General features: G+C 43.0%; 1 protein-coding gene across 1 annotated transcript in view; it reads left to right on the top strand.

The window, feature by feature from the left end:
- Positions 1-776: 776 nt before the first annotated feature.
- Positions 777-25,610, top strand: part of LOC117000055 (tyrosine-protein kinase JAK1-like) — a 52,455-nt gene continuing 27,621 nt past the window's right edge. The window contains exons 1-3 of the mRNA XM_033067402.2: positions 777-855; positions 23,193-23,269; positions 24,035-24,233. Coding sequence (XP_032923293.1) covers positions 23,264-23,269; positions 24,035-24,233 — 205 coding nt within the window. The 5' untranslated portion in view covers positions 777-855; positions 23,193-23,263. The remainder of the gene's footprint in view (positions 856-23,192; positions 23,270-24,034; positions 24,234-25,610) is intronic.

Below are 25,610 nucleotides of genomic sequence, written 5' to 3' on the forward strand. Positions count from 1 at the left end.
AGGCCAGCACAGAGTCCTGGCCCGGTTCTGTCCCGTACAGTGACAGAGGCCAGCACAGAGTCCTGGCCCGGTTCTGTCCCGTACAGTGACAGAGGCCAGCACAGAGTCCTGGCCCGGTTCTGTCCCGTGCAGTGACAGGGGTGAGCACAGAGTCCCGGCCCGGTTCGGGTTGGAAGGGGCCGTGCCCAGCCCGGTTCAGTTCGGAAGGGGCCGTTCCCACTCCCGGCCCGGTTCGGAAGGGCCCATTCCCGTTCCCACCCCCGGCCCGGTTCGGAAGGGCCCGTTCCCACACCCAGTTCGAGTCAGAAGGGGCCGTTCCCGTTTCCACTCCCAGCCCCGGCCCGGCCCGGCCCGGCCCGGTTCGGTTCGGAAGGGCCCGTTCCCGTTCCCACTCCCACCCCCGGCCCGGTTCAGTTCGGAAGGGCTCGTTCCCGTTCCCAGCCCCGGTTCGGTTCGGTTCGGTTCGGTTCAGTTCGGTAGGGCCCATTCCCGTTCCCACCCCGGCCCGCTCCGCTCCCCGCGGTGCCTCAGGCGCGGCCCAGGCGCCTCCCCGGGGCGGTGCCGGGCGCGCGGCCCGCGCATGCTCCGCTGCGGCTGCGCCGGGCCGGGACCGCCGCCCTCCGCTCTCCGCCGCCGAGCGCCGCGGGCCGGCCCGCACTGCGCCGCTGGCCCCGCACCGAGCCGGGCTCTGCCGTGTCCGCACCGTGTCCGCACCGTGTCCGCACCGTGTCCGCATCGTGTCCGCACCGTGTCCGCATCGTGTCCGCACCGTGTCCGCATCGTGTCCGCATCGTGTCCGCACCGCCCGGCCCGGCCAGCCCGCCCCGGGCCGCCCCGCCGGGCACCACGGCAGCGGTGAGTGGGGCCGGCCGGGGAGGGCGGGGAGGGCGCCGGGCCCGGGGAGGCTCTGCCGGCGGCCGCGGTGCCCTGAGCACGGAGGGGCCGGTGCGGAACCTCCTGATCCGAGCGGGTGCGGAGCTGCTGGGTCCGTCTGTCTGAGGGAATGCGGGTAGAGCTGCCCCTGAGCCGGGGCTGCGGATGGAGCTGCCCCTGAGCCGGGGCTGCGGGCAGCGCTGTCACAGCCCCTGGAGGAACGGCAGTGAAACAGCTCCGGCTCCGGCCGCGGGTGGGTTTGGAGGAGTTAAAAATCCCCCGGAGCCCGTGGGTGAGCTCTCTGTGCCGCTCGGGGCGGTTGGCGGTGTCCAGCTGTCGGTCTGGCAGCTGCTCTCTGTATGGCATAGGGACACTTGGGGACATCTGTCACCCCACGGGAGGCAGGTGACACTTGGGGCTGGGTATCTAGCACCCCAAAGCACACCCAGGGATGCGGAACAGGGAACCTGGCAGCGGGCAAGGTGTGCTGGCTGTGCACCTCCAGGTACCTAAAACGTAATTCTGCTCTGTGTTGGATAATGGGCAAAGAGTTGGAGCTAAATCGATCTTCTGAACCAATCTGTGATTCTATAATCGTGTTGAATTGGGGTTTTTAAAATCCATGTATGGGGAGAACCAGGATGAGTCTGAAGCACATCAAGCCTGCTGTTAATAATGTAGATTGAGGGTGGAAACACAACTCGGTGTGGCAGGAGAGGATGGATCCAGCTCTGTTCAAACACGCTGATCCTGTGCCTAGGAGGATGCACTGTGTGCCCAAAGGATTAGCAATGGGAAATCATACTTTGAGCATGTCTAGAATGCACAGTGCGAGAAAACTTGAGGATTTTTTTGGTGATTCTTTCATTGGAAATAATTCAGAGTCGTGTCAGTGTTTAAACCAAACTCCTGTGAGCTCAGTTTTGCTTGGGGACGATTCCCTAGAGTTTTATTTCCCAGTGGAGTGGGTGTACTTTGGTACAGCTTTATTCACTGCTGGAGCTCTGTATCAAGTTCAGTTTTGCCCTTATAAGGGGCCTGGGAGGCATTTCCTCCTGGCACTTGTTTTTAATAAAACACACAGGAAGTTGCACCTTGATCTGGGTCTGTGTTAGGTGATACCAGGACAGGTGCTCTGAAATGTGGGGCCAGCTCAGGACACACTGCTCTGGCTGAGCCAGCAAACCCGTCAGGCTTGAGATGTTCGAAGTTTGTCATGGCAGGCAGATGCTACAAATAGTTTCGTCAGGACGTTTGTAGTGATTCAGTTGTTAAATATGTTATTTATCTAGGTGTCACAGTATCTGCAGGCTGTCCCAAAGCCTGGTGGCACAGTGTATCCTTTGAGAAAGGTGGTGTGAAAAGCTTATAAAAAGCCAGAGTGAGCGAGTTTAAACTTGCACAAGAATATAAACACAAAACGGAGACAATTTTAAAGTTTGTGAACTCCTGAAGGTTGTGCACTGCACAGTGAGTTCAGAATTAATTGCAAAGTGTTCCTTTTTTGAGAGGTAGCTTCTGTAAATGTTGAACTGTGAACGTTCAAATTGTCTGTTCAGTGATTTTAGTTGAAAAACAATCAGGAATATTTAATGCAAAAACTTTGAAAAGCAAACCTGTATCAGCTGCAAAGCAAAAAGCTGAACAGTCACTCAGGGGTAAAATAAATATTCCTTTTTAACTCATGAGTTAATTAAACCAAAGTTTAATAATTCTTTTGCCTTACTTCTTCGGGGCTGGAAGTAAGGCAGGGTTCTTACAAGTGGTATAAATTCAGGAAGTTTAGACAGACATTTCTGTGGTGGTTTAGTCTTGCAAATAAAGACAGAATTCAGAGAAATCAGCTTCCCTTTTTTGTGTGGAGGGGAAAAAATCTGTTTTCACAGGTAGCATCCTGACAGCTTCACCTCCTTCCCACCACGTTCCTCCCCTGCTCCCTGGATTTGGAGGTGAAACATCTTTTTCTTGGACAGAACTGGCCTCAGGTGCCTTGACACTTTCTGATCTGGGCACGAGGAAGAGGCTCAAAATGAGGAAGGGAGGTTAAAAACCCAGCAGCCAGACAGATAATCCTCGTGTTGGGTGTGAATTGCAGCAGAAGGAGCTGCTCTGATTCCATAAAGAGGAAGGTGTTTGCATTGTTTGGAGAGGCCAGAGCTTTCACACATAAAAGCAAACCCTTAGGACTGGTTTAATCGAGGTGTGAAAAGGGTTGTTGTGAGAATTTCTGACCCAGAAAGGAGCTTGAGAAGCCGGATTATGGAGGGAGCACCGAGTTGGGGCTCGGTTCCCGATTTGTCTCGTGTCCAACAGCAATTAAAAACGATAAAATGTTTTCTTCTGGGTGAAAATCTGGCAATACTCACGTTGTTCTTTTTCAGCCTGGCTGGCAGTTTGCAATTCAGACATTATTCCTGTAAACACATTGAGTCGCTCCAGATCTTTGAAGCACTTAAAATGCAATTAGGTTTCAGGTATTGGTGATGGCAAACACTTGCTAAATTGATAGAAAATAGCTTTTACAGTTCAAGCACATAATTCAGGCAGTTAATGCTGAAAGCCTGCCTGCAATAAAGCTTTTCATGGGCTGATACTGCTCGGTTTTGCTGGCAGGGTGAGAAAGAAATGCTTGAACCTCATCAAGAAGGAAAAAGGAGCTTTAAAAAAATCGGCATTTTGGGGTTTTGGCAGCTAAATTGCCACTTGCATCTCTTGCTGTAGTTTCCATGCAGGACATGAAGTGACAGATGAAGGGGGTTGTTTTCTCTCTTGATTTTTTTAGCAGCACTTTGGGGCTCCCATCCAGGATTTGCTTTTGATCCTTCCAAAAAGCTGAAACAGTGCTGAAAACTACTGGAAGAAGAAGTTGCTGATGATTTTCTTGGGCAAAATGGCTGCAGTTTCTCTCGACTGAAAGTGGAGAGGAGGAAGTACAATTCAGTGGTTTTAATGTCCTGGCCTGTTGCAGACAGGTGGATTTTTAAGGAACATGCCCTGACCATTTTCTTCATGCTGAAAGGCTTTCTAAAACTGCAGACAGTTTTACTAGCTGGAGTAATTCTTGGTTTTGTTTTTTTTTTTCCTCGAACTGGTTATATAAATGTAACATAAGTTGCATAACTGACAGAAAAATTGAGCTACAGGAAACTGGGAGAGCAGTCTCGACATGGAAAAGTAAAGTCTAGAGCAGTTCCCTCTGCATATCAATAATGCCTTTTGCACAGTGTGGGAGGTTTGATAGCAGAGGTATTAATATCATTCTCTGCATGTGATGTCATTGTGATTATGCCTTGAAACTGCTGGCACAGAAAATTATTCTGTTGAATTTATTCTAGATTTCCTTCTCCCCCACTCTGGTATGTAAAAGGTGATCTAGGAAATAATGGAAAAGAACTGGAAGTTGAGGGAAAAGCAGAGGATTTATGCATGATCCTGAATTGTGGAGAGTTTTTATCTGAGATAAAGAAAAAGAGTTTTTATCTGAGAAGGAACCAACCTGCAGAGTAAGGTGGAAATAAACAGAGAGTAGGAAAATTGTCATTTTAAAGTGGTTTGGTGTCTCTTGGTCCTGCTTGGATCTGGTTGCAAACAGTTTTCTGGAAATAGCAAGAAGGAGCCTTTACTGGGGGATTTGCTTTGGAAGAACTCAGCTGTCATAAATCCATTTATCTGGTAGCTTTGCTTTATGATAGATTTTACTGGTGCTCCTTTGAAGCAGACCTGCTGCTTAAGGGAGGCTCTGCTAATAAAGGGAGTTAATCCAGGCTTTAATGCAGTTTTCTCTGAATTTTGAAGCATTTGGGATTTACTCTGAGTCAAGAGTTTGGCCCCAGTTCCCAAAGGCATAATTCTCTTTGAACACAAAATCTGACAACTGTTTTTCCTCCTTCCAGGAGAAAACTCCTAAAAGGAATTTGCAGATTCCTCCCTTATTTATAGAATGGATCTGAGAGGGGCTTTGGCTTGTTGAGGCCCCAGAATGTGAACATAGTTCAAATTTTTAGCAGTTTTGGACTCCAAGTGCTGTTTAGACTGTTCCTTGAGTGTTTCCTGTCCCTTCCAGCTATTCCAAGACTGAGTGGAATTTGTCTTGCTCATCAGGGGGCCCAGCTGGAGTTTAGCAGGATATTGAAATATTGAATTGTATTAGTGGTACTCTTAACAATCACCCTTCAATGTGGTGCATATTCTCTCAAAATGAGTTTATTGGTCTTTCACTTCAAATCTTTGAAAGCACTTCATTTTCTTGGCTGGGAGCTGGCACTGAACTAATATTGACTGATGTCATTTGGAACAGGAAAAAATTGTTGTTCAGCTTAGGAAATCTGGGAAAAGCCCTTAACACCTTGTTTGTCAGGAAAAGGACAGATCTAAAACTTCCACTTTTTTTTTTTTAGATGAGGAAAATGGAGCAGACAGTGCTCAGTCCATGACTGGGACAGTAGGGAGGAGAGGGAGCACAATTTGTTTGTGTGTGGACTCAGATTTTCAAGAAATTAATTTGGCAGAGGTGACTTTTATGTTCATTTTGAGCCACCAGCAGCACGGAGAGAAACATTAAACAAAAACCTTAAAAAGCTTGGCACTTGGACAGACTAAATGACTTCCTGGTGCTTGCCATCCATAAATACCTGGCTCTGGATTTCACTGAAATATGATAACAAATGCAAAGCAGGTTTTTTTGTTTGTGTGGATTGTTCTGTTTGAGTCTTTTCAGGAAGATAAATTAGTGTAGAGCATCAGATGTTTAAGGGAAAAAGAAAAAAATATTTTAGGTAGCGCCCTAAGTGCTGCATTAGGCTCACTCTTTTGTATTTAAATCTATTTTGCATGAGTTGTTTTTCTTGTCAAACTCTCACCTCTTCTCTCAAGCTGGTGGCCTCCTGCATGGAAAAAAAGGGGACAAAAACCTCACCCTCAGTGCTGAGGTTTTGCATCCAAAGCAGCTGGAAGTGGCATTTGCAGGTCACTTTGTGTGATGTTTCCTTGTGCGCTCAGCGTTTCGTGTTTACTGAGGATGCACAAGAAATAACCTTTCACTTCCTGGACACCTCTGTATTTCACTTTTCCTCAAAGTACAGCAAAGCAGGCACTGAGAATTTTGAAATTGCTGGGGCTGAGAGTTTAAAAGTTCATAAAGGACCAGAGGTCAGGGAGTATCACACCTTTGTGTCAGCCTGTTGTCACAGCTCTGTCACTCTGTGCTACAGGAATTACCCTCCCTCTGAAAAAGAAAAAGGATTACAAATTCACTGCTTGCCTCTTTGCTCTTGATTTGTATTGCATTTATATTAAATTCTGTTGTTTTTTTCTTCTACCCTTCTTTCTAGTTCTTAATACTGAAAGGTGCATTTGATTTTGGTAATGAAACAACAGCTGCAATTCCCAGATTTAGCACTTTACCTTCCAGTGCTCCTGAGGGAAAAGTCTTTGGGCTCTGCAGGTTGTGATGGGCACCAGGTGCTTCTGAAATAGAGTTATAACCCTGGAACTTTCCTATTAGAAACCTCAGGGCTTGGCTTAAATGTCTTTTATTTGGGTATTGATTTGTAGAAGTCTGTTAATAACCCCAGGCTCTAAAGACAAGGTGACAAAGAGTAGGAACTCAGGGAAAGGAACCTGTGTGATCCCTGATTTTTGCTGGGATCATAACAATTCATTGCCAAGGAAGTTTGTGCTCATTGTCCTGAGGGGAGCGTGGAGGTTGTTTATTGATGGCACAGAACAAACCCCCATGGAGATGCAAATTGAGCTTTCCCAGCTGGAATTCTCCCCTGGAATCCTTTGTTTTACCACGTGGAAAAAAATCAACTTGCTGTTATTCTACACCAACAATTGCTTCAGGAGGAATTCATGGCCTTGAACAACTTTCCTGTAGTGGTGGGGTGGATTAGCAGAGAGCCTGGCTTTGATTTGGATGTCAAAGCCCCACAGGGTAAGTGAAAGGACACAGAGGGACTGGCTCAGAGCTCCTTTTTACCACACAACAGCCATCTTCTGCCAAGTTAAAAAAAATTAAAAAAAAAATCCTGTGGGTTTTACAGTCCTTACAGCTTCCTGCACATGTGACTGACAACTCAGCCAGCTCCAGATATATAAGCAAGATACATCAGCAAACAGGCTTGGCTTAGAAGGAAGGCAGCTTTTAAATCCTGAGTGTGCCAGCACAGCCTTAAAACACCTAAAGCTGAGGTGCTGATCAGATTAACTGGGCTGTGATTAACTCTTCACCCTTTATTGGGATGTTTACCTCGCAGTTCAAAGTGTGCTACCTCCAGCTTTACTCACACCGTGTCCTTAGGAGTTTGCTGTTGAATTAAGTGGAAAAGAAACCAATATTTTCCTTGGCTCATGGTGGGTGTGGAGGCAGGAGGGGCATCCTTGAGGCTGGGAAAATCCTGAGTGAGGAACACCAAGGTTGAGGTGGAGCAGTTTAGCTCCATCAGGCACAGAGTTGTGCACAGAATTGTGCACAGAATTCTCCTCCCCACACTCACACCACAGCCTGTGCATCATTTCCTGTTCCTATAGAACCACCCTCTCTCACTGTACTTGAAATATTAATTTTATATGACCAAGGCAGGACCTGCCAGCCTATAAATCTTTATCCTTCACCTCTTGACAAACCCTCATTGACTTTGCTTCGTGCTTTGCCTGATGAACAAATTCCTCAGGACTTGTTCGATCTGCTGTGTCCTTGTTACTTAAGTGCTTGATGAGGTTTAATTAGCAGTTAAATTGCTGTGCTTGTTTGTGTGCACACTCTGCTGGCTCCCTTTTGGCCCCTGAGTTCTGTAAAAGCTCAGCTTTGCACACACAAATCTCTGCCCATCGCTGAAATTATTACATAAAAACCTGGATTTCTCCAAGCTCTGTGGCGAGTTCAGCCTTTGAAATACAGCTGAGATGCAAACCACTCTTCCTGATAATTTTGCTGATATTGCAAAGGGTTTTGTGAAAACCACAACGTTTTCCAGCCAAAACCAGGGAAAAGAAGATTTGCTGCCTGTTTCAGCTCACATTTTGGAAGCTCTTTAATCTGCAGTAGTTCTGCATTTAGGGCCAGGCCAGCTGGCAGATGTGCACATGATCACTCAAAATTCCTTTGTTTAACCAATAAACTCTGACAACCACCAGTAAAGCAGGGACACCTTCACCAGGCTCTGTTGTACATCTACTCACAATTTTAGAAATGTTTTAGTGGATGTTCTAATCACCAAGTTAACCTTTAAAAAAAAATTCTTCAGTATGGTTTAGAAGTTTTCAAAATCAGTGGAGATGAGCAGCTTTCCCAGGCATTTCAGGGTAATTATTTATTAAAACCTGGTGTTGCTCAGTTCTAGAGACAGGGAAAGTTGGGTGTGGTTAATTAGCAGGGAAAACTGACAGAATGATGCTTATCTTTTGAACAAATACACATTTATGGTCCTGTAAAACTTTTCCCACATGTCTGTACTCATTGGGAGGGCACAGCCTGAAAGAGAGATGTTTAATTTGTGAAACCCCAACCAAAGGCTTAAGAAGCAGCTTTTTATGTTATATCTCTGTGTTAATAGAGCTGAATTTTTTAAGGTTTAGTTTAGAATCAGGCTTTAAGGATAGGGCTAGTCCATGCCTCTGTAGAGAGCAAGGACTCTGCTCCATAATGAAATTATAAAATGGATTTAAATGGGGTCATTCCCTTTTCTCCCCATCAGCCTCACCCAGAGTCAGGGGTGAGCTGGAAAATGGGAATAGGAAGGAAAAGTTCATTTTTGGGAGTTTGAGCTGGCTGCTCTGGAGGAGCCCAGGGTGCTGGGTGCTCTTCAGCAGAACTGGTGACTCAGAATTGTGTTGAGGACTTGGCTCTGCTCGGAGTTTTCCTGCTGAGCCTCACATCATTTTCTCAGTTTCCAGCTCAGTTTGTCTTCCTGCTTCCATTTGCATTTGATCCTGATTGTTTCCTGGAGCTGGGACCTAAAAATATAAACCAGGGTGGGATTTTTATCTGTAAGCATGAATAATGGGGGGTCAGGCCAATTAATTATGCAATAATTGTGTTTTTTCCTCTTTCTTTTTGTAGCTGTGGTCTTGTTCTAAGTCAAAGGCTCTGGCTTTAGGAAGAGAAAAATTGTAATTTGACCAGAATGTGTTTTTAATAAGACAGAATGTCATCTTATGCTTAAGAAAATAAATATTTGTACACCAGTCCTCTCATGAAGAGGCAGGAACATCTTTCATGCAACACTTTAGTAATAAATAATTTTTAATACAGTTAAACCTCAGACATCCATTTTTAATTTATAATTGGGTTTATTGCCAGATTAATGTGTGTGTTTCAATCCTGTTGATAACTAGCAGGGAATGGCTGTTCTTGGAATATCTGGAATTCTCTTCTCTTGCCCCATCTGTATTACAGAGACAGCAAAGAATTCACAAGATTTTAAAACCGTGGCTTTGGCTTCTGTAATTCTCAATTAAACTTTCATCATTCCCAGCTGAAATGGCAGGGTGGCTTTTCCAGAGGCATTTTTCTTTTGGGGGAAGTGCCCCTGCCCATGGGTCCTTCCCAATCCAAACCATTCCATCCTTCCAGGCCAAGCATGTGATGAGAATTGGCAGAAAACAGAGTTTGAAGCAGCCTCAATGAAGTCCTTTGCCCTGATTTTTGTGACTTCTGGTCACAATCCACTAGCTCTACATTCCTTGAGACAAAAATAAGAAGTGGGATGGTATTTTTGGAGTGTTTAACACTTAATAAATCAAGGCTTTTAATACCATCAAAATAAAAATGTACAGAGCAAGTGTTCTAAGTGTAATTAGTCTTCTTGCTCTGATTAATGAGGAAATGCAAATTTCTCTCTCTTGGGAATGGAATTCTCCTCGTGCTGATTTTGTAGAACAGGATTGTGGGGTTTTTTGTGTCAATTCAGGTGAATTTGCTCATGAGAGTGTTGTCTGCATGTCTTGTTCCACTGAAATGTCAGATTGTACAGCGAGCACTGAAGGGGCACAAAAATAGATTGTGCACTGATGGATTGGTTGAGTTTATTTCCCTGTAAGAATGAGGAAAATTACTTCTTTTTTTCTATTTACATGGCAACATGGAATTGTGTGCAGAGCTGCAGCAGGCAGTTTTTAATTGCAAATAATCTTTTCTATAAAGATAACCACTGTGTGTGCACAAAAGCCACATACATAAAAATAAATACTGAGTTTTTTATTGCTGGCTAAATATAATTTAAGTGACTTTCCATTTGAGAAATGAACCAATTTGACTTTGTGACATAAATACCAAGGCAGAAATGCAGCTTGGTTGTGGCCAGATCTCCAGGTTGTGACACCCAGGGCAATATTTTGATTTGAAAATCAGGTATTTGCCCTCTGTGGTAATTCTCAAATTCCCTAAGAAGTGTGTACATCCACATTACTGCAGGAATTACAGATTTTTTTCTTTTTCCTAAAACTGATTTCTGTGACTTTTGTCTGAAGTCTCTGATTAACCTTTCAACACAGAGATCTGCTTCATGTCCTTAATAAATATTTATTTAATGTGTACTAAAATATTCTCTCAGGTCTTTCAATCCTGAAACTATTCAAGATTTTTTTTTTTTTTAAGTGCTGATGCATTTTGAGACAGTTCTCATGGGATAACAACACTCTGGTAATTACAGTGACAGGGCAGTGGTTTCTGAACCTCCCAAAAATCCAGAGGTTTCTGTAAATTAGGGAAATGCCTGATGTGGGATTGCTAGTTTTTGTGAGAGATGAGCCAACAACAAGATGAAATTGGAGGTTTTATTCTTCAGATTCCTGCATAATAACTTGTAATTCGATTTCTGAGTTGTTTCTAAGGCCAGAAAAAAAATTTTTTTCTTCCCTTTGCTGTTTCTTTATGATCTCTTTTAAGGCACGAGCATCACAAACTATTGATTATTGAATTATTGGGTCAATACCACTGCAGTTCTGGCAAAGACTTTGGTTTGTACAATTTTTAAGCAGATAAGGGCTGTGATGTCCTCAGTTTTGTGCACGCACAGGGCACCTCCTTCTTTCATTTCTCATTATTTCCACCAGGATTCCATGTGCTTTACAGTGGAATTTTTGGGAAGTGCTGCCCACTGCAGTTAAATATTTATTGCCCAGAATAGCTGCACTGGATTTGTAAATTGGCTGCAGCTTTGGAGCCAAGCAGGGAATGTCCAGATGCTTCAGAAAATTCATTTTTCCATGGATTTTGGGCTGGAAATCCAGGCTTTGGAATTGTGAGTGCAAACAACCAGTTCATCACTGGATAAAAAGGGGAGAGGTGTGATTTGTGATTTGAACTTCTTCAGACTTGTCTCTCTCCTCTTTTGTGTCTTTCCCTCTATCTTTCCAAATTTCCTGCCTGTGGGATTCACAAATTTCCCTTGCAATCCTTTTCCAGCTGTGTTCACTCCTCTGTTTTCTCATTTGTAGGAATTAAAAAAAAAAAAAAATCCAGAGGGGGTGTGAAGCTACGCTCACAGCTCAGTTAAAATTAAAACCAAATTTTTGCAACAAATAATGAATTCTAAATTTACCCTCCCCCCTTCCAAAAAAAAAAAAAAAATTGAGAAAATTTCGTGTCTCATGGTCTGTGAGGCACAAAATGTGCTGTTAGTTCTGGTATCAAGTTCAAAAGGGGAAACACAAAACCCCAGTTCTAGAGCCCAGTTCCTGTTTTTGTGACTTGACAGTTTGAGCTGGGACTTTGTTGCTGCTGAGTTTTGTTCGTTTTGGACACAGACAAATTGGTTTGAGTAGTTGATAATTGAGTTAGGCTGGGCTTAACATTTATCTGCTCTCTCTTTTTTTCTGAGTTAAGGTGAAAACTTCACCCAAATTAGTGATGTTGTGCTTTTTCTGGGGAAAAAAAAAAAAAGAGCAGAAAATGGTATTTTTTTGTGCTGGCACAATCTAATGGAAAGGAAAAAATTAATGATTGATTCATAGGTATCTAATAGAGTAGTGCAAGTATAATATTCCATAAGATATGAAGGATTTTTCCTAAAAGTTTTGGGATTTTTTCCTCTTGTGTTTTTTCCCCTTGATGTCCAAAAAAAACCCACTCAACCCCAGAAGATACTGTTGTTATTTCTGGCAGTGAGAGAAGAAGATGCAATGAGAACTTGGCATAACTTTTGAAAGATTTATGTGAGGATTAATTATATGATTGCAACATTAACTCTGTGCTTTGCTACCACTGGCCTCCTTTCCTCCCTTTGCCATTTCTTTATGAGGCATGAGATCACAATTGAATTATTTATCATTTAATCACTGGGTCAATATCACTGCAGTTCTGCCAAAGATTTTGTTTATATGATTTTTTTAAGCACATAAATAGTTCTGGAGACCTACTTGTGTATATAAAATATACAGGATCACTTATTACCACCTCTAATGTAGATAATCTATATATCACTGATACCTGATCAGCATAATTAATCTTGATTAAGCTTTACATCCGTCATGAAGATTTCTTCAAAGGTTTTTCTGTTCTGTTTCCATGGTAAATGTACAGTCAAAAGTCTAAAAATTACAAATTAAACTCAGTGGAAATTCCCTGAATGTGACCACCAGTTCCTGTAAATAAGACAAAGAGGGGTTTTTCTGATTTTTGTGGGGATCAAACAGCAAAGGGCAGAGATCCTGCATTCAGAAAGTGGTGATCCCAACTTTGGGATTTCTGGGGATGGCCTTGGAGGGCAACTCAGTAATTCAGTATTTTAGAGGAATCTCAGTAATTCAATATTTTAGAGGGCAACTCAGTAATTCAGTATTTTAGAGGAAATCTCAGTAATTCAATATTTTAGAGGGCAACTCAGTAATTCAGTTTTTTAGAGGAAATCTCAGTAATTCAATATTTTAGAGGGCAACTCAGTAATTGAGTATTTTAGAGGGCAACTCAATAATTTAATGTTTTAGAGGACATCTCAGTAATTCAGTTTTTTAGAGGGGAACTCAGTAATTCAGTATTTTAGAGGGGAACTCAGTAATTCAATATTTTAGAGGGCAACTCAGTAGCTCAGCATGGCTACAGTTAAGGGGGAGAGGGTAAGAAATTATTTTCTGAAACCAAATATTTGGAAGTTGCCTGTTAAACTTCTGGAGAGTGATTTTAGCATGACAACCCCTAATTTCAGGTATTTTTAAATACTTTTTAATACTTTTAATACTTTAATAGCATAAACTCACGAATGATCTTTCCCAAAACGATCCTTGAAGGCTGGAAGAAGGAGCAGCAAATCCTGATGAGTTTTTTGTGCTGTTTTTATGACCCCTCTTGTCCTGGAGCTGCTGAGTGGTGGCCAGGGTGTGGAGCAGCAGCTGCCAGGGCCAGGCTGGGAGAGCAGACAGGGCAGGAGGGATTTGGGATGAGCCTTGGCATGAGTCACCCCCATCTGACTCAGTGCAAGAAGCCATTGAACACGAGTGGCCCAGCTTAGCTATTTTTAATATTTGCTTACTCACATTTACTGTACTAAGCTCTTTACAGGAAAGGTAGTTAAGAGCTGTAGTGAGCTCTCAAAGCCACTTTCCATGGCAGCAGCTCCTTTAATTGATTGGGAGTGATGGCTTCAGTCCTGTTTTCTCTGAGCTTTTAAGGGCAGAAAAAGGTTTTTTCAGCTTTATGGGCGTAATTCTTGTGCTTGGTGCTTCCACAAGTGCTGCAGTGTGGTGCTCACAGGATTGCCTGGAGAGACAGGGATAAACTGGACTCTAAAACCAGCAGGAGCAGCTTGGTAGTACCTAGAGGTGGTTTTTGAGCTCACCAGGTGGAATTTTGTCTCCAAAGGGCTGTGGTTTAATATCTGAATAAAACATTCTGAGTTTTTAGCCACGATGGATTAAACAAATCCCAGAGCCCTGTTTGCAGTGTCCACTCACCCTGATGGGCAGGAGGGCCCAGCCCTGGCTCTGTCCTTGCCAGGCAGAGCTGTTCTCCTGTCTCCAGCTGTTCCAGCTGTGTCTGAGCAGGAGGAAGCCGAGCAGGGTGCTTGGGGTGCCTCTGTCACCGAGTTCAGTGGTGGCTTCCTGTTTACTGCTGCTGAGGGAGGGCTTGGCCTGGCACCAGGCAAGGTGCAAGAGTGGCTCGTGGATTTGCTGTTAGGGATTGTAGCTGTGAGTTGGGGAACTTTGCACTTTTTTTTTATTTTCAAACATTCCTTGCTGCACAACCAAATTCTTTGAGTTTGTGTTGGCACTGGAGCTGGGAAGGGTGAGTGGGGTCACAGCTCTGCAGAGCAGATGTTGAGGGCTTGTGATGCCATTAAGTTTGAGCTTTCATCATTTCCAGATTCTGCACTGCTTTAGTGTATAACTCTGAATTTCATGTAAAGTGTTCCAGGCTCTCCTCCCAGCCCAGGCACACAGAACAATCCTTTCCCAGCCCAGAACCAAGGACACCCTGCAGCTCCAGCCCCAAAAATGCAACCAGGGAATTGAGGAGAGAATCTGGGAGGGTGGGACTGCAGAGCCTGGAACAGTGAACCCCAGAATGGAAATGGACCCACACTTATAAAAGTGTGAAACTCCTGATTTGGGTCCATCTCGGGTGTAGCCACAGCTCTGGCACTGCCCAGGGTGAATCCTTGGAAGGGTTTTTAATAAATCCCTGCTTCATTCCTTTAACTCTGCCCAGCCTCACTTTAGGATGGGGATAAACTGGAGCTGTGGGAGCTGAGATAACTCCTGTTATCAGCTCCTGGGAGCAGGGGCTGCCCTGTGGCTTTTGTGGCTGAGATCCTGGGGGAGCAAAGCCCAAAGATCTCTCCAGCAGCAGGGATGTGGTCCTGCATCCAGGACTGCTCCTGGGAGAGGGAGGCACAGTGCAGCTGGGACATGACTGCTGCTCTGGGCTTCTGGAGAGCTGAAATAAAATCATAACTGGCCTGGAAAATTAACTGGCCATAAACTTTGATGAAGCTGCTCTTGCCAAAACAAGAAATGGAGCTGCTGTCAGTTTTCATACAGGCAATGCTGGGAATGCAGATAAACTCCTTGAAAGGCAGGAGTTGATATTCCTCTCATCATTTTTGACTTTGAATCCTGAAATACAGAGTATATGTTCAAAGTTGGTGTTTTTTTCAGCTTTCCTGCGTGGTGTAAAACTCACAGATGATGAATCTGGAGTTAAAGACCACCTGGAGTTAGTGGCAGCCACTGCAGAAATGCTTTCGAAATTTCTAATTTGCCACAAGCAAATATTTTCTAAAAGCAAGTGTTTTCTAAAAAGAGAGAGATGAGTGAATTGTAAATAAACACGAGGTGATTCAGCCCTAGCAGAACTGCATAGAAGAGTTTATTTGGATTGTTAACCTGGAGGAGGTGTGAGGCTCTCTAGGGCTGGACAGTTGGTGCCGGGCTGGAATTGTTTGGGGTGAGATCTGTGCCAGGTGTGGAGTGTGGCAGAGTGGGATGGGTGCCAAGGCACCTTTGGGACAAACCCTCAGTTAGACAGAGAACTGTGCAAGCTGCAGGACACATTTTCAAACCCAGCAGGACTCCCTAAGGAAAGGAAAACAAAGTCCCACTGCTCATCATTGTACACTGAAGCCACTCACGTGTCTCACCACCTTTGAACCAGTGTTGACACAATTCTCAGATACAAACATGTCAAATTTACTCCTATTTAGCCAGCTAGTTAAAAATAGTGGGTGTGTTTGTCCAGGAGATTGAATGAATGGAGGGTAAATATTTGGGTTGCTACAGCTCCTGGTTGACAGGAGACTCCCACCAGCAAACTCTGAATTTTAGCAGCTCCTCCAGAGCATCCACAGTTAAACTGGCCACTGAAAATTCATGGCTGAAAACGACTGGTGGGAAATATAAATCTGTAATGGTGTGTGGGGTGTCTGGAAGCACTGAAGTGTGTTAGGGGGTGGTGCTGGAGGACAGGACTGGATTTACAGGTTCCTTCCTGCTGCTGGTGGCAGAGCTCAAACACAGGGAGATAAAACTGATAGCACACAAACGAGTGGGTGTTCCTCTGGCGGCTCTCAGATAAAGCTTCAACTGCAGCTGCTCTTATTCTGCAGGAGAATCCTTGGGAAAAGTGTCCTTAGTGTCCCAGAGGAGCCAGAGTTCTGCTTTTGGCCACCAAAGGGAGGCACAAGGATCCTGGGTTTTGGCAGAGCTCGAGTTGTTTATTGAGACAACTTTCTGAAAGCTTCGTTTGGCTCTCACTGATTGGCTTCTGGTTCAAGTTTCCTTGGGTTTGATTTTTGGGAAGAAAAGAGCCTTCAGCTGGGAGAAATTAAAAGTGGTTTTTTTTCCCAATCTTTGTTGCAGCTGGGATCAGAGAAAAACAATTCAGGGAGATCTGAACCACATCATTTCTTTGTCGTTTCCCAGGTGGTGTTTAGGGCTCAGCTCCTCTTTTTGGAGGTGGCAATAGAAGAATTCAGAGTAGGCAATATGAGGATTCATTAAAGCCTGAAAATAGAAAAGCAGTTGCAACAAACCAAAGCATATCCTGGGGGAGAGTTCACTCCCCCAGATTTGAATCTGCAGTTTGAAGAGATGAGTTGAGATGCAGATGTGAATCATTTCTCATCCACACTTGCAAACCTCATTTGGGTTCACACAATTGTCCCACTTCCTCTGGCTAAGGGGGGAAAATGTCTTTACAGCCAGCCATGAATACAGGTGTTCTCTGGTGATCAGTTTATAAAACAAAAATATATTTAAAAATTGCTATGTGTTTATCCCAACAGATGGGCAATAAATAACTGTATTTCCCACTTGTATTAAAAATTATCTCAGTGGCATTTGGTTCTTCCTTGGGCACCATGAAGTGCTTGAGCTGCTCACTCTGCACCCACTTTGCTAAACTGAAAACATTTTTTTTCTATGCACACCAAACCAGTGCAGCCCAATTACTGTACCTGGGAATTTTTTGGGTTGGAAAAATCCATATTATCCACTGAACCTGACAAGATCTTATGCACATTTGTGACTAAATAGAGATGGGGGGTACCAGCATTAGAGCAGGATTTTAATGGAAGAGGAGCCAAGAGCACAGAGAGGGGTTTTGAAGATCAAATTTCTCTTGATGTCAGTAGTAAATACTAAATTTATTATGTAATTTCATGGTTTTCAACCCTATTATAGCAAGAATGTTTCTTAGTTGGGGGATATTTTTGTTGGTGGTTTGCTCTTAACAGGTGAACAAAACTGGTGAAGTTTTGTTTTTGTTTGAGGCTCATTTTAAACTGTGAGCCCTTCAGAGTGAACTTTAACAATATCTTCTCACCACATTAAAAAAAGAAAAAAAACCCAACCAACAACAACAAAAAATTAACAAACAAAAAAAGAAAAAGGCAAACCATCAGAAAAGTCTTACCAAAGTGCAAAGCCACCACAGGAAGCACATGACTGCCAGCTCTGGGGGTTCAGGTGCTCTGCCCTTCTCACAGCAGATGTTGAGCACGTAGTCAGCACCTCTGGAGGGGTTTTGGAAGGGATCTGCATGGTGGGGACATTTCTTTTGAAAGCAGCTTGAGTGTTAGAGGTGCCACCATTTCAGTTTGTTCTTCTCAGGGAAAGTTGGGGTTGGTCCTTGGGAGGAGCTGGGAATGTCCTCACAGCTTCTGGGCAGCTCAGCTCCACTGCAGGATGGGGCTGGACTGAAGGGATTTTGTTCCTCTGTCCTAAAGGAATTTTGCTGCTCCTCTGTCCCAAAGGAATTTTGTTCCTCCTCTGTCCCAAAGGAATTTTGCTACCCTTCTGTCCTAGGGGAATTTTGCTGCTCCTCTGTCTTACAGAAATTTTGCTGCTCCTCTGTCCTAAAGGGATTTTGTTCCTCTGTCCTAAAAGAATTTTTGCTGTTCCAAAGGAATTTTGCTGCTTGTTCCCTCTCTGGGGCCAGGTGACCTCCATGTGTTGGTGGCAGGGGTAGCCATGGGATGATCCTTAAGGTCCCTTCCAACCCAAAATCTGATTTTATGGTGGGGATGTTGTAGGGGATGAGGAGTTTTACTCAGTCAGTGCTGCCCAGCACAGAGAGAGAGCTGGGCTGGAGTCTCCATGTGCTGAGAGGTGAGAATGGAACAGCTCAGGAGGAACATCTGGAGCTCAACTCAGGAGGAACATCTGGAATGCAGCTCAGGAGGAACATCTGGAGTCCAGCTCAGGGGTTTGGGGGAGCTGCTCCCAGCTCTCTGTTGGGGGGATGTGACAGAGCTGGGCATTGCCAGGGCTGGCACTGATTTCCTGGCTAAATCAGCACCTCGTTTCATTTCTGTACTAATTTGCAGCAAGGATGTGTTGAGAATGTTCCTCACCAGTCTTGGCTTTGCCAGACCTCAGCTGGTTGGTTGTTTGGGTTTGTTTTTTACTAAAAATCTAAGGCATCATCAGAAATCTGGGTGCTGTTGTGATAAATCCATGTTTGCTTTTTCCTAAAGATCTGGGAAATGTGGGATTGCCTTGCTGAGGAGCATCAGTGGGTCCTGGAGGTGCAACAGCAGTGGGGTACAAACAACTCCTTTGGAATTATCTCAGGAATTATCCAGTGATCAGCACTGGGGTACAAACAACTCCTTTGGAATTATCTCAGGAATTATCCAGTGGTCAGCACTGGGGTACAGACAATTCCTTCAGAATTATCTCTGGAATTATTCAGTGATAGCAGTGTGGTACAGACAATTCCTTCAGAATTATCTCTGGAATTGTCCAGTGATCAGCAGTGGGGTGCAGACAGTTCCTTTGGAATTATCTCAGGAGTTGTGCAGTGGTTATTGGGCTTGTTTTCAGCAGTGGGGTACAAAAACTTTGGAATTATCTCAGGAATTTTTCAGTGATCAGCAGTGGGGTACAAAAACTCTGGAATTATCTCAGGAATTATCCAGTGTTCAGCACTGGGGTACAAAAACTCTGAAATTATCTCAGGAATTATTCAGTGATCAGCACTGGGGTACAAAACCTCTGGAATTATCTCAGGAATTCTGCAGTGGATACATAAAGAGTCCCCAGAGGTTTCTTCATGAGCCGTTCCTGCATTAGGGTTGGGATTGAATGGATCAGAGATGGAATTTTTTGTTTGGATTTAGGTGTTTGTTAATTTTATTTTATTATTCATTATTATTTTTTCGACCTTAAATCAAAACCAATCTTTTTTCTTTTTAAATCAGTACTTGTTAACACAAAAAAATTAAAACTCTCAATTTCCAAAATTCCGCCACACCTCCACACCTCCATGTTGTCAATAGTTTCACTAATAATAATAATAATAATAATAATGATAATGATAATTTTAATAATAATAGTTTCACCAATAATTTCAATAATGATGATAATGATAATAATAATTTAAATAATAATACTTTCACTAATAATTTCAATAATGATAATGATGATAATAATTTATAATAATATTTTCACTAATAATTTCAATAACAATAATGATAATAATTTAAATAATAATTTCAATAATGATAATAATAAATTATAATAATATTTTCACTAATAATTTCAATAACAATAATGATAATAATAATAATGGTAATGATAATAATAATTTTAATAATAATTTCACTAATAATTTGGATAATGATAATAATTTATAATAATATTTTCACTATTAATTTCAATAACGATAATGATAATGATAATAATGTCACTAATAATTTCAATAATGATAATAATAATATAATATTTTCACTAATAATTTCAATGTGGTAATGATAATAATGATAATGATAATAATTTTAATAATAATTTCACTAATGATAATGATACTGATAATACTGATAATAATAATAATAATAATTTAAAATAATATTTTTTAATGTTAATATTTTTTCTCTGGCTGTGTCCTGCACAGAACCCCAAGGTTTTTCCCAGGATGATTTCCCTGGAAGTTTTTCTGCAATCTCAGGAAACTCCTGAGCTCAGTTCCTGGAGTTGTGCTGCTCTGCTGGGAAGGTTCTGGCTCTTTTCCAGAGAATCCCCATCCCATCTTCCATCCCCAAACTGCCAGCAGGACATCAAGGAAGGAAAAAGATCATTAAGGCAGGAATAAAAACAAATTGTCTGTGTAAATCACTTACAAACTGGAATGCCCCTTCAGCCCCAGCCTGAGCAATCAAGCTGGTTTTTAATTGGGAGGAAAAAGTAATTACAGAAAAATCAGGTTATTGTTGGAAACTTTCCATGGTGGCTTCTTTCCTTTCCCTCCAAGGAAGTTGAGCTTGGTTTAGCAGGGAAGTGCTTCAATATACAAGGATATCATAATTGGTTGTAAACCCCAGGAATTGTGGCATTGAAAGTTATTACAGCAGAAATTGGGGTGAAGGACAATCAGGCACACATTTATAAGCTATAAAAACTTAGTTAAGGATACCCCTGCTCATTGCAGAGGGGTTGTGACCTTTAAAGGTCAGACTGTGAAAAATTGGTCATTAGAGCAGCCTGGTGTGTACCCAAAGGAAAACCAGGCTGGAAAGAGCAGGTAATACAGAAAAAAAAAAAAAAAAAAAAGTGATTTTGTGTTTGTGTGCCATTAGAGTCAGGACAACGAAAACGGCAAATAAATTGAAATTAAAAATTATTAAATTATTAAAAATCAATGAAGATGGCAAATTATCTGTCTGAGAGGGCTGAGAAACTTCTTCCCACATTGGTGGCAGGTCATGAAATTCAGAGAAGTTCTGCAAGTGCCTTGGGAAGGCACAGGAGAGGGGCAGGCTCTGTTCACACCACACTCCAGGGCTTGGCCTCTGCTGCTTTTCAGAGCTGCAGGGCTGAAAATGGAAATATTTCATATCTGGTGATATTAGCATGGCACTAATGAAGCTGGCTGCTTTTCAGAGCTTTCACTTTTGGTGAAAATTTCCATCCTCTGCCCTCCTGGCCTTGATTTAAAACAGAATTTTACAACCACAACACAGCCTAGATCCAACAGAAAAACCCAAGGGAAATCACTAATCCTGGTTTGGGGTAAACAGCATGTGATGAGATCACTGTCAATAAAAGCATGAAATAAACACAGTAATGAATAATTAAATAAAATGTGCATTTGCTGAGAGAATTCCTGTGGAATACAAACAGCATGTGCTCATATATCTGAATTTTCACTGGGTTTCTAAGAGGTTGGGAAACCTGAAACTAAATTGGCTGAGAGGGCAGAAAAGAGGAAGAAGTTTTAAATGGTGCTTCAGAGTGAGTTTTGGGTTGGTCAGGTTTGATTTGGGATTTCCCTCTATTTGTATTTTAGGGACTTTTGCCCTGCCATGGACCTTCCATCTTCATTTGGCTTCCAGGATCCTGGTTTTGGTGGAGCAGAATCCTTCTGGTGCAAGGAACATTTGCAGAGAGTTTCAAAAATATTTAATTTCTGCATCTGCCTTTTCTTAGTTTGCATGCACGAGTCTGAAGGGTTTAACAAATGCTGTTGTACATTTGGTTTTTTTTTCCTTAAAAATGCTGGAGCTGCTGAGTTTCTAATGTAGCAAATCAAAGCCAAATATTACCAAATATTATTCTCTCCCAAATACTCTAACAGTTTAAAGCCAAACTGATTTTGAACAACCCACCTTTAGACTTTCATCCCCCTTTTTCATAATTCTTTCTGATACCAGAAGTTTTTGAGGGCTCTGTGTAGGAGGAAAAAAAAACAAACCTCACCTGGTTTTCCTTGAGCAACCATGGGTGTGTACCTGGGTCAGGATTTTAAATAACCTGGAAAAGAACCTGTTTAAATAACCAGAAAAGTGGAATTTCAAGAAAAGCCATCCTGCATGCCCAAAAATATTTTGGAGGATGCATCACAAAGTGCTGTTTCCAATGGGAGAAACAGAAATTAAATGAAATTAAAATATTCCTGGGAAAAAAAAAAAAAAGCAAATGTTGTCCTGTCTGTGAGCACATCCCTGTTACCCTTGAAGGAGAGAAAAGACAGAAAATCCACAAATATCATTTTGAGGCTCTGAGACAGTGGCAAAGGATAAAAACCCCCTGCACATTTCCCAGCTGAGACATTTGCAGGGCTGGGGAGGATGCTCAGACACAGCAGGAATTTGGCTCCCTCAGAGGAGACTTTTTGGGAGATGCTGAAGCATTTTTAAAACGTGAATCCCTGACAGTGAGAATTTCCTAATGGCTTTCCCAGACATAACAGAGATTGGAAACTCAGAAAACCAGAAGGTTTTGTACATGAAGCAGCACTTAAAGGTTTTTAGGATTCTGGGAATTGTTGTGACTAAAACCCAGAGCAGGAGCTTTTAACCAAAGCTCTGTTGGAACACAAGAATTTGATTTATGAGTCTGTAAAAGGCACTGGTTTTATATTCCCCACTCACATTTTAAAACATCTGCACAATCTTTTTAACATTAGGCCCACACAGACATTAAAATATACTGAGCTTGTGTTAGATGTGATTTAAAAGGGGGTGGTTTTAATGAGATTCAAGTTAATGTATTTCACCTTTTGCATTTTGATTTTTCTGGTGCTGTGCAGAAATAATTCCTGGCTTGTTTGCATGTCCCAAAAATCACACTCTCAATTTCTTCTTCCCCATATTATTGCCAAGGGAATGTGTCTGGGGACTCAAATTTAGCATTCAAGTGGCAGGAAAATGGAATTTAATTGGGAATGTGGGCCAGGCTCTTCTATATAATTTTTTTTTTCATGTTTGCTGGGCTCTCCCCAAGCACCAGGGAAGGTGTGTGGCTCTGACTTTTCCCAGACTTTTAAAGCAATATTTGCTGAAGTCTGCTAGGTGTCAGATTGAGGCCTCACCCTGGTGAAGCAAAAATAATAAATAAACATTTAGTTTTAAACACATTTTGGCAGAGAGGCTGGAGGAGGATGGAGGCTGGAAGAGGAAGAATCTGCCAGGGCAGCAGCACTGTCAGGTGCAGTTTGGATAATCTGGGAGGGGAAGGAGCAACACAGAGCAGGGAAGAATTGGGATTAATATCTAATGAAAAATGTCAGGGATGAAGGGATGGAGGAGGTGAAGCAGAGAGGAAAATGTTCCTGTGGTGTCACAGCTGGGGCTTGTGATGAGAACAATTCCAATCTGAAAATGGGGGGAAAGCCAGGGAGTAACCAGGGCTGGATTTCCCTGGTTTGGTTTTTTGTTTTTCTTTTTTTTTTCCTATTTTATTTTGTTTTGTTTTGTACTAGGAGGGATCAGTGGATGTGCCCAAACTCCTGGCTGGTTCCTGGGATGCCTTTGGCTGAGATCAGATCTCAGTTACAATAAATTCCCTGGGATTGCAGGTGGAATTTTATCAGCCTGGACATTTCATTTGTGCCTCAAACTGTACTGAGCCATTCCTAAAAATGTTCATTTTTCCTTTTTTTGCAGTCAGAGTGAAGCTTCTCCTGGGGAGAGTGAAGACCCATTTCAGTTGTGTAGAGGATCCCACAGGCACATAAATGCAGGTGTGTTGGCTTTGGGGGTTCATTTTTAATTTGTTTTTTAGTGGGAGGATTAATTTTATAAACTGGGCTTTTGTTGTTTTTTGAGCTAAAGCTTAGAAAAAACACAGAACAAAGAACCCAAAATAACTCAAATAACTTTCTGCTCCTTCTATTTAAACACTGGTATAAAATGCAATTTTCTTTTGAGTCAGAGCTGCCCTGTTGTGCATCCTTGGCCATGTAAAAGCTCTTGCATTAAATCTACTCAGTGCTCCCCTTTCCTCCTGGAGAGACAGAGAAGCAGGAATAAAAAAGAAATGCCAATAAATCTTACAAAATACATCATGACTCATAAAGCATCAGCAGTTTCAAACACAAAGTGTGAGAGGGGAGAAAACAATGAGAAACATTTTGCCGTTAAGGGGCTGTAAAAATAGAAGCCAACTTTTAAAAAAAAAGGAAACATCAAATGAGCTTAATTAAATCACTCAGGCTCAAGTGTTGTTTTCCAGCCAATTGGGAGCTGAAGGATGTGAAAGTTCTTTGTGCTTTGAGAAGAGAAACCCTTTAGAAAAACTGTGGAAAGGAAGGGACAGGAGAAGGGACTGGTTTGGAGCAGAGTTCCCAGAATCAGAATAATCCCTGACATTTCTTTTTTCCCCTTTTCACTCATTGGTTTGGGGTGAATCCCCACCTGAGATTTGAGGATTGTGCTGCCTCAGAACCAGCACTGATGGATTTGTGTCCTGACAATTCCAACTCCCCCTCTTCTCCCTCCCCTCCCAGTATCTCAACGTGAAAGAAGATTGCAAAGCCATGGCTTTCTGTGCAAAAATGAGGAGCACAAGGAAGAATGAGCTCAACCTGGAAGCTCAGCACCAGGGGCTGGAGATCCTCTTCTACCTGCAGGACAAAGCCCCCATCTGTTACACCAGCGGCGAGTTCACCTCGGAGGAGCTGTGCATCGAGGCTGCCCAGAGGTGTTGTGAGTATTTCCATCATTCCAGTTCTCTGCACCCAAAGTGAGGCATCCCCTGAGTGTCAGTCACAGGATGAGCCATCCCATGGCAGTAAATCCCCACAAAGCTGATTTCACCTCGTGTGCATCCCTCACGTGGCAGGGGCTGTGCTGTGCTGCTCCCTCTGGGCTGGGGCTCACAGAACACCTGTACAGTAATTTCACAATTATAAGCTGCATGTTACAATGCAGAGTGTGATCAAAGGTATCTATTCTATCACCATCTGTTGAGGGTGGGGCAGTGATCCTGATCTCTGTGGGAGATATTCTGCTAATGGGCATCCATTGAAACCAGGCAGGGCATTGTTCTTTATCTCATGGGATATCTCCTGTTCATGGCCATGGTTTATAAACCAGGCAGGGCAGTGTTCTTTATCTCCATGGGATATCTCCTGTTCATGGCCATGTTTATAAACCAGGCAGGGCAGTGTTCTTTATCTCCATGGGATATTTCCTGTTAATGGCCATGGTTTATAAACCAGGCAGGGCATTGTTCTTTATCTTTTCACAACCCATCCTTCCTCCAGCCAGTCATTTTCTGCTCATGGCCATTGAGTCCCACTGTGGCACTGATAAAATTACTGCATCCCATTGGGAGTTGCTCCAGCCAGGGGGAAGAGCCCAACATTTCTTACCAAGATAAAAACAGAGGGTTTGGGACACTAAGGGAGCCCCTTTCTCCACTGGACTCCAGAGGAAAACCGGATTTCTCCACATCCCCACTGGAGCTCCGGAGGGAAACTGCACCTTGTACAGGAGCACTGCTCCAGCTGAGCCACATCTGTCACTGCAGGAGGATGCAGCCACCATGGGATGGGACTGCTGCCAACACCCTGCCTGACGGTGTCAGGCTGTACTCTGACTGTGTCAGGGTTTGGGGTTTGTTCTTTGTAGTGCTGTATTTCTATTTTAATTTCCCTAGTAAAGAACTGTTATTCCTAATTCCCATATCTTTGCCTGAGAGCCCCTTGATTTCAAAATTATAATAATTTGGAGGGAGGGGGTTTCCATTCTCCATTTCAAAGAGAAGCTCCTGCCTTTCTCAGCAGACACCTGTCCTCCAAACTAAAACAGCAACTTTTCATTCTTTGTCCATATATCAGCCACACCTGATTATAAGCCACACTTCGGGTTCAGACCAAAATTTTAGTGAAAATGGTGCAGCTTATAATGGTGAAATTACTGTAATTCCCCAGGGAAAACATGGATTTCATCTCTGATCTCACAGCCCACTGGGATTTTATGTCTGCAGTTCTGAACACCAAATGTTATCCAGGGGAACTGGGCAGGAATTCTCCTGCAGCTCTCAAATGTTTTCTTTGCCCACATCACCTGGATTCTTGT

This window comes from Catharus ustulatus, chromosome 9, assembly GCF_009819885.2.
Source record: "Catharus ustulatus isolate bCatUst1 chromosome 9, bCatUst1.pri.v2, whole genome shotgun sequence".
Classification (NCBI taxonomy): domain Eukaryota; kingdom Metazoa; phylum Chordata; class Aves; order Passeriformes; family Turdidae; genus Catharus; species Catharus ustulatus.